Source organism: Mesocricetus auratus, unplaced genomic scaffold (assembly GCF_017639785.1).
Source record: "Mesocricetus auratus isolate SY011 unplaced genomic scaffold, BCM_Maur_2.0 Super-Scaffold_4256, whole genome shotgun sequence".
NCBI lineage: Eukaryota > Metazoa > Chordata > Mammalia > Rodentia > Cricetidae > Mesocricetus > Mesocricetus auratus.
Genome location: NW_024429182.1, coordinates 94,484,313 through 94,494,176, shown reverse-complemented (window position 1 = coordinate 94,494,176; position 9,864 = coordinate 94,484,313). Strand labels below are relative to the sequence as shown.

The 9,864-nt window shown below is 41.0% G+C and overlaps 1 protein-coding gene across 1 annotated transcript; it reads left to right on the top strand.

Annotated features, from left to right (window-relative positions):
• The first annotated feature begins 7,767 nt into the window (after positions 1-7,767).
• Positions 7,768-8,733, top strand: LOC101843830 (olfactory receptor 52D1). Its single transcript, XM_040757334.1, has one exon. The coding sequence runs from the start codon at positions 7,795-7,797 to the stop codon at positions 8,731-8,733; it is 939 nt and encodes a 312-aa protein (XP_040613268.1). The 5' UTR covers positions 7,768-7,794.
• Positions 8,734-9,864: the final 1,131 nt, after the last annotated feature.

The following is a 9,864-nucleotide window of genomic DNA, read 5'->3' as shown; positions in this document are numbered from 1 at the left end:
GAGGGGAGAAGAGGCAGGGGGATATCTATGAGATTCCTGGACAGCCAGGGCTACGCAGAGAAAGCCTGTCTTGGAAAACAAAACACAAAAAAGAAAAATAGGGAGATGGAGAGAAAAGCTCAGCAGTCTATCCCTGGAATACAAACAGTCATTGTGTGCCTATAGCACAAAGAGGGATGCTCTCTCAGCCTGGACTCTTAGGGGAGTGCCTGAACCCTACCCAGAGTGAAATGACAGACTCTAGATATCCCCTATGTGGAAAGATTTGGCAATAGGGTGGGAGGGTGGGGGGGGAAGGGGAGTGCGGGAGGAGGGGAGGGAGAGGGAACTGGGATTGACATATAAAACAAGCTATTTAAAATTAAAATAAAAAATGATAAAAAAAATGTTGATAAAAAAAAAGAGCACTGATTGCTCTTCCAGAGGACCCATGTTCAATCCCCAGGAGATCCCACCGTCACACAGATAGACATGCATGCAGGCAAAACACGAATGCACATAAAAACTCATAAACAACTTATTTCAAATTTTTTTCTTTTTTAATTTAAATTTGAAGCAAGCTTCTTTTACATGTCAATCCCAAGTCCCTCCCCCTCCTCTCCTCCCCTAGCCCCCACTAATCCCCTGTCTCATCCCCTTTCTGCTCCCCAAGGAGGGTGAGGCCTTCCAATTGAGAATCTTCAAAGACTGTCATTATCATTTGGAGCAGGGCCTAGACCCTCTCCCATGTGTATAGGCTGAGAGAGTATCCCTCTATCTGGAGTGGGCTCCAAAGTCCATTCGTGTACTAGGCATAAATACTGATCCACTACCTGAGGCCCCATAGATTGCCCACGTCTCCTCACTGACACCCATGATCAGGGGGTCTGGATCAGTCCTATGCTAGTTTCCCAGCTATCAGTCAGGGGTTCATGAGCTCCCTCTTGTTCAGGTCAGCTATTTCTGTGGGTTTCTGCCTGGTCTTAACCCCTTTTCTCATCACTCCTCCCTCTCTGCAACTGGATTCCAGGAGTTCATCTCAGTGTTTAGCTGTGGGTGTCTGTTTCTGCTTCCATCAGCTACTGGATGAAGACTCTAGGATGGCATATAAGGTAGTCATCAATCTCATTATTGGGGAAGGGTGTTTAAGGTAGCCTCTGAGACTATTGCTTAAATTGTTAGCTGGGGTCATCCGTATAGATCTCTGGACATTTTCCTAGTGCCAGATTTCTCTTTAAACCTATAATAGCTCCCTCTATTATGGTATCTCTTTTCTTGCTTTCCTCTATTCTTCCCCTGATTCAATCTTCTTGCTCCCTCATGTCCTCCTCTCCCCTCCTTTTCTCCCCTCCTCCTCTCCCTTTCTCTTTCTCCTAACTCCCTCCCCCTTCTCCTCCATGCTCCCAATTAGCTCAGGTTATCTTGCCTGTTTCCCATTCTCCAGGGGATCATGGATGTTTCTCTTAGGGTCCTCCTTGTTTCCTAGCTTCTCTGGTGGTATAGATTGCAGGCTGATAATCCTTTGCTCTATGTCTAAAATCCATGTTTGTCTTTTTGTGACTGGGCTACTTCACTCGAGATGGTTTCTACTAATCCCATCTATTTGCTTGTGAATTTCAAGATTTCATTGCTTTTTTTCTGCTGAGTAGTACTCCATTGTGTAAATGTACCACATTTTCTCTATCCATTCTTCAGTTGAGGGGCATCTACATTGCTTCCAGATTCTGGTTATTACAAATAATGCTGCTATGCACATAGTGCAACAGATGTCCTAGTTTTATGAATGTGCATCTTTTGGATATATGCCTAACAGTGGAATTGCTGGGTCTTGTGGTAGACTGATTCCCATTTTCCTGAGGAATCTCCATACTGATTTCCAAAGTGGCTGTATGAGTTGGCACTCCCACCAGCAGTGTAGGAGTGTTCCCCTTTCTCTACATCCTCTCCAGCATAAACTGTCATTGGTGTTTTTTATTTTAGCCACTCTGACAGGAGCAAGATGGTATCTCAGAGTTGTTTTGATTTGCATTTCCCTGATGGCTAAGGATGTTGAGCACTTTAATAGAGAATTCTCTCTTTTTTTCTCAATAGAGGAATATAAAATGGCTGAAAAACACTTTAGGAAGTGTTTTTAATTAATTAAAAAATAAAAAAGAGTAGAAGGCCAACACAAAACAAATTCAGTGGTATCTTTGGAAGGTCTTTGACTCATAATTTCTGGGATCTTTTCTTTTTTAACCTTACAGATGCCTTGTTTTTATATTATGGCTTCCAGTTGAGTTTTTATGGAATTCTGGATATTCAGACATATATGCTGAATATATGTGCTTTTTCCTTTGCTCTTTTTCTTATCTGGTTGTTTTATTACATTACAATTTTCTTGGTTTTTACTTATTTTATTATTTTATTACTGTTCCTAAGATGCTTGCTTGTTTTCTAATGAGAAACAGAAAGGGTATGTATCTGGATAGGAGGAGAAAAGAGGGAGGGACTATGAGTATTGGGAGTGGAAACTGTAATCAGAATACATTATATAATAAAAAAATCAATTTCCAATAAAATAAAAAAATAATTTTTAAATGGCAGTGCCATTGGCTTGCAAGGGGGCATTAGCAACTGGAACTCACATGCATTACAGGTGAGAATTATTTCGCAGGCACCTTGAAAAAAAAGAAAAGAAAGAAAAATTGAGGAGATACTTCTCTAGGAAGACAGAAGCAGAAGGTCTGTGTTTGATGGGGGAAAATTTTTGGGCTAGAACCTCAGCTCTCAAGAGTTTATTTTGCAACTTTGATGTTATCTCCTTCAGACACTCAAAGTAAACAATGATGTATTCTCAAATGTTTTCTGGTGATATGTAAATGTCCAGACATGGACATAGTCTGCTATACACCTATGGATACACAATTAAAAGTTTCTAAACCTTGCAAAGTATTTTATTGCTTCCTTAGGTAATACATATAATAAACTGGAGTGATGGCAGGTTATAATGCTGGTACAAAAAGAATGCATGCATTCTTGAAGCAGTATGTATGGAAAGGGGACCAGGAAGACGGGAGATAGGGGAAGATAGGAGGGAATAGAAAAGACAGTAACAAGGTCAATATATGACACATTGTATGGAAATATCCCATGAAACCCACTAGATTGTATGATTTATTCATGTTAATAAAATTTCTTACTCCTCAACTTCTCAATCTTATCTTTGGAATAGCACCTTATCTGCCCCAAGTGTTCTGAAGTCACAGGGAACTACACAGTTAATCGTGTATAATTGTCTTTAACAGTCACCCATAGGTAAAGGTTATTTATGTGGGGTAGTTCTGGATCCTACAATATTTAGACAGAATTGCAAGCTGTGTTTTCAGGGGAAGGAGCAGAGGCCCAAGCATCAAAGTCACTGTAAAGGACACAGATAGCTTCACCTGTGTCTGCTCCCTCTGAGGGGCACCGGGTTACAATTTTTTACTGTAAACCCAAGCTGTTGTTTACATATAAATGCAAAGCTCCAAAATAGAGGACTGGATGAGGAAGGAATACAATACACAAATCCACTGATATTAACAAAATTCAACTATTTTTTGCAACATAAAACTTTATATTAACACGAGCCATTGTTTAATAACTTAAGTTCTAAAGAAGTTAACCCTAACAATATTTTCAATATTTCCTCATTTCTTTAAAAGAATTAAATCTTTCAGAGATCTTCACACCGTTGCTACCACTGGGATCATCTCTATACACACACACAGAAACATCACAGCCATGGCCTCTCTGTAGACACAAAGTTGCTAAGAACTCTGAAGAGAACTTTGGTCTTCATTGAGAATGCTTAGGCAAATGCCCACATACTCATGTCTATTCTCAAAACTCAGAAAATGACACTTAAAGACAAAATAGTAGTGTTATATACACATATTTCTTTGCATTCTCAAGAAAATATACATAGCATAAATACTCATTCAATTAAAAACTATTTTATGAAATATTTAATGTTATGTCCAATCTTAATAGAATTTAGCCCCATAAAATATTTATAAATATAGTTTTTCTTACAATAAATGATAGAAAAAACTACAGTAAGATATAACAAAACTAACTTCTAGTTTTTATATGCTTCATATTTATTTAGTCATAAAATACTTCTCAACTTATTCTACATATACTTATGTAGTGTAATAGTTACTGTTTGTTGGACTAGAGAGATGGCTCAGCCGTTAAAGGCTAGGCTCACAACCAAAAATATGAGTTACTGTTTGTTGCTGTGATAAAGCATCATGACCAATGGCAACTTTAGAGAAAGTTTATTTTGGTACATGGTTCCAGATGGGTTAAGAGTCCATGTTGGTAAATGGAGGCATGGCACCAAACAGCAAACATGGCTTCAGGATCAGGAAGCTGAAAGCTCACATCTTCACAAGAATGAAGCAGACAGAGCAATCTGGAAGTAGGCAAGGATTCTTTTTTTTATCATTTTTTATTTTAATTTTAAATAGCTTGTTTTACATGTCAATCCCAGTTCCCTCTCCCTCCCCTTCTCCCACACTCCCCTTCCCCCCCCCCTCAGCCTCCTACCCTATTGCCAATTCCTTCCACATAGGGGATATCTAGAGTCTGTCATTTCACTCAGGGTAGGGTCCAGGCACTCCTCTAAGAGTCCAGGCTGAGAGAGCATCCCTCTTTGTGCTATGAGCACACGATGACTGTTTGTATTCCAGGGATAGACACTGATCCACTGCTCAAGGCCCCATAGGTTGCCCAGGACTTCTCACTGACACTCACATTTGGGGGGGTCCAGATCAGTCCCATGCTGGCCTCCCCACTGTCAGTCTGGGGTCCAAGAGCTCTCCCCTGTTCAGATCAGCTGTCTCTGCTGGTTTTGCCAGCCCATTCTTTGCCAATTAGGCAAGGATTCTTAATCTCAAAGCCTGCCCACAGTGGTGTACTTCCTCCAGCAAGGCTGTATCACCTAACCTCTCCAAACAGCACCAGTAACAGGGAGCCACATGTTCAAATGTCTGAAACTATGGAAGATGTTTCTCATTCAAACCACCACACACAGGTACCAAAGATCACTGTGACGAGTGTTAACCTATTTCTGTTAGCTCCAAAAACAGTCTCCGTGCCAAGTCTACATTTTTCCCTTTGCCAACCAGCACTGTGTTATAACTCTGCCAAGAAGAGGCCTTGAAGGCAGCCTGGAAAGACAAAAACTGAGAAGGGATTGATGTTACCATCCATACATTACTTTTGTAGTATTACTCAAGCACCTAACTTTTCATTAGCAACAACATTTTCCAATTTCTCCCTTTTAGCCAACCTCATCAAACCAGCATACCATACCTTGCCACAGAATCTGGAGTGTAGGTTTTAGACATCCAGAATTCTTGAAACTGTTGCTAAGCTCTAGTTGTGGTACACATTCTACATGGCAGGAATAAAAGTCCTTCCCAGTGAATTTGTTTATATCAACCACATTCTTGCAGCTTACTGTTTTATATAAATAAAGTTAAGAGTGGCTGATTGTGAACTGTGTTCAACTTCATCAATGCTGGACACATGAAGTAATTTGAAAGAAAAAAAGGAAGCTGTATTCATCTAATTAGGGAAACTGTTTCTTGGAATGTTTGTTCCTATGTCTAATAAGTGATGATATGAGAAAATTGATTATCCTGTGTGAGTGCTTATAAATTAGAGATAGCTTCTGGATTAGACATGGGTGCTGGTGTTTACTTCCCCTCTCAGCAATGGGACCCTATCTGTCTTAGACCTGTGTAGACCCTGTGCATGCTGACTGTACATATTTTTATCTTACATTTATGGATGTTTTGCTTGTATGTATTACTGTGCACCATGTGCATGTAGTGCCTTCAGATGCCAGAAACAGGCATCATATTCTGCCAGGTGAGTGCTGGGAATCAAACCCAGGTCTCCTGGAAGAACAGCCAATACCCCTAACTGCTGAGCCATCTCTTCAGTCCCTTAACTGTTGAGCCATCTCTCCAATCCCTTAACTGCTGAGTCATCTCTCCAGTCCCTTTGACTGTGTGTTTTTAAGTGGTGTGTGGTGGCACAAGGGTATTCCCCAGCACCTACTACTCTATCCACATAAGTCTTTCAGCACAAGCACAGAATACTAGCGAACCACAATAACTTGGCACTCAGGAAAACTCAAAAGAAAAGGAAGAAAAGGAAGGCAAGGAAAGAGGAAAGACCAGGACCAGGACAGACAACAAAGCACAGATAAGTAGTTAATTCCCACTTCCCTTCAAAGTTTTTTTCCTCACTCAATTTTTACTCATTTATCAACTTATCGCTTTCTCTTTCTCCCTCAAGAGATACACAGCAGGTACCTGCACAGATGAGGACACCAGAGTCATTACCCTTGAGCATTAAGGAATGAATCAATAAATAACCTCACTTAATGAGCCAGGTGACCACAAGAGGCTGGAAAACAGAGCTGAGCTGACAGCATTCAGAGGATTCAGAAGACTTTAAAAGAAGCAGACAAACCAACAGGAAGAACGCTGAATTTCCCCACTCTCTCAAACCACACTCATCTGAATTTGCAGTGACACCCACCTTTCGCTCCACTTCAAGCACAGGTACTCACCTGCTCAAACCACCACACCTCGTGAGCTCAGGTCATACATCTCAGAGCAGCTGTGCACCCACACAGTGCTCCTTTGCAGCCATCAACACTCGACCAAAATGGATGCCTCTTGCACAGGTAAGCCTTGAAAGTCAGATTCCAAAACAAAACTGTTCTTGATTCAAAGGAATAAAAAAATCCTCTCAGGGTTACTGCACTGATTTCTAAGTTTAACTAAACAGTATTTGTCTAAGCAAGATCTCAAAAACCCAATCACCATAGTGACTCGGGGCAAATTTGGAAGGGGGCCCCCATTGTGAAACCAAGTGAGACACTAGCTCAGGAAACTTTCACACTATCTTAAAGGAAGAAAACCAAACTGTGCTTGTACCCTATCAGTCCCCATCCTCTCAGCCATAGATGCTGACAGAGTAGCAGATTTCTCACAAATAGTTAGAAATCCTGCACAGGTAAAAAACACTGAACCAAAAAGAGGGGGAGGGAATGTGTAGTGATTCCAGCTTGCCAGATTCTGCCACCACAGACTAGTACCGGGGTGAGCCAAAACCACCCAGTATTATCACTGGAAATTTCAGTGAAAGTAGGAAGAAGGTCTTCTCAGTGAAGACACTGAGTAAAGTTACCATAACATTAGGAAGTGACATGGAATAGAGTAGTTCCTTTGGGAGTGATAGAAAATAAAAATATTGACATTGGGTAAAAACTCCCAACTCAGAATCTGGATGTATAAAACCAAGTTTAAGTCCTTCACGTAACAGAGTCCATATCAAATAGGCAAGAGTTTAAAGATGGCTAAGAAGCATCATAGAGACAGAAGACCCCTGAAAACTTAATTGAAATAAGAAAAAATATATAAAAGAAGAAAATAGAAAAAACTGCAAATAATACAGGGGACAGGGATATGAGTGAAGAAAAGTAAGAAATATCCATCCAAGGGAACAGGCTAAAAGTCTCCAGATAATATACAGGACATTTCACAAGATGAGTCAGGAAGTATTTTTTAGGAACATGAATACTTACCTTGTGCTGAATATAAGAGTAAACATTGATGAATAATATAGGAAATATTATAGGCTTAAAAGGATTCTCAAACAATTTTCTTAGCCCACAAACATGTTGATGAAACTGATATTACAGGGCAGGTATGTCATCAGCCCTTGGATAGAGCCCTTCATGTTCCAAGATGGATATCAGCCTCCAACATGAGTGACAGTCTCCCAGTCAATCTCTTCCTCACTGGGATCCCAGGGCTGGAGTTTGCCCACCTCTGGATTGCCATCCCTTTCTGTATCATGTATCTGGTAGCGCTGCTTGGTAATGCTGCCCTCATCCTTATCATTGGGACAGAGAGTGCTCTTCATGCACCCATGTATCTCTTCCTCTGTCTTCTCTCACTCACTGACCTGGCTCTAAGCTCTACCACTGTACCCAAAATGCTGGCCATTCTGTGGCTCCATGCTAATGAGATTTCCTTTGATGGATGCCTAGCACAGATGTTTTGTGTTCATTCTATCTATGCTCTAGAGTCCTCAGTTCTCCTTGCCATGGCCTTTGATCGATATGTGGCTATCTGCAACCCACTGAGATATACAACCATTCTCAACCATACTGTCATAGGCCAAATTGTCTCTGCTGGGATAGTCCGTAGTGTAGCTATTGTATCACCCTTCATCTTTTTGCTGAAGCGACTGCCCTACTGTGGTCACCATGTCATGGCTCACACATACTGTGAGCATATGGGTGTTGCTAGACTTGCCTGTGCCAACATCACTGTCAACATTGTCTACGGGCTCACTGTGGCTCTGCTGGCCATGGGCCTGGATTCAATTCTCATTACCATCTCCTATGGCTTCATCCTCCGAGCTGTCTTTCGTCTTCCATCCCGTGATGCTCAACACAAGGCTCTGAGTACCTGTGGCTCTCACCTTGGTGTCATCTTGGTTTTCTATATACCTGCCTTCTTCTCCTTCCTCACCCACCGCTTTGGTCACAACCGAGTTCCCAAGCATGTGCACATCTTCCTGGCTAACCTCTATGTGCTGGTGCCTCCTGTGCTCAATCCCATTATCTACGGAGCAAGAACCAAGGAGATTCGGAGTCGGTTGGTAAGACTGCTTTACTTGGGGAAGGACTTGGTATGAAGTCTGAGCAGAGGAAATACGAAAAATAAAATATTCTGGGTATTACATAATCAGATTTCTGGAAAGAACAGACAATGAACAGACCTTTTTGGGGGGGGGGCTTTTAAAGCAATTCTGAATAGTCCAGAAGGATGATATTTTCACTTCTCTCAAAAGTGGTGTCCTGTCTAGTTTTATGTCAACTTGACTCAAGCTAGAGTCACGCCAAAGGAGGAAACCTCAATTGAAAAAAAAACGCCTTCATAAGATAAAGCTTTTCTTAATTAGAGATTGATGGGGGAGGTCCAGCTTATTATGGGTAGTGCATTCCCTGGGCTGGTGGTCCTGGATTCCTTAAAAAAGTAGGCTGAGCAAGCCATGGGGAGCAAGGCAGTAAATAGCTCACCTTCCCTTCATGGCCTCTGCATCAGCTCCTGCCTTTCTTGAGTTCCTGTTCTCACTGATTTTGATAATGATCAGTTTATATGGAACTGTGAGTGAAATAAACCCATTCCTCCACAAGTTGCTTAGGTCAAGGTGTTTCATCACAGAAATAGTAAGCCTAACCAAGAAAAGTGGCTACTACTTCCTGGAGAGGTCAGTTACCAGCCTTATGAAAAGGCTGGGTATTGTGAAAGAGACACTATCCTGTGAGTTCAGATTAAAAATAAAAATGAGTTTACAGTGAGTTTGAATCTGAGTTCTGCCACTTCACCCCTTCAGGTTGAACAATTGCAGCCCAAAGTGTCCAGTCAGAGTCCCTGAACTTAAACTTTTTATTTACTAATTGTGTAACTGTGGACATGATGCTCAGTACCTATGTGCCTTAGTTTGGCCAGTTATTAAATGAAAGTATTAACATCTAACTCATTGGGGTGCGTTGTATATGTCAATAAGTGCAGGAAATTTTTCAGGGTATTGCTTGCAAAGGTTCAATAAAAAAATAGAATGAAAAACACATGACTTCTCTAAATGCTAGTTAACAACTTCTTTACCTCTTTTTTAACATTATTGTATTTCATAGAGTTACTATAGTAGCTACATTATAGAACAAATCCATAATTTGTAAATGGTGTTTAAGGTATAGTTGATCCCTATAAAACTAAATATCCTCCCATGGTTCCTCCAGTCTTCTGGTTTGAGATCTAGCTC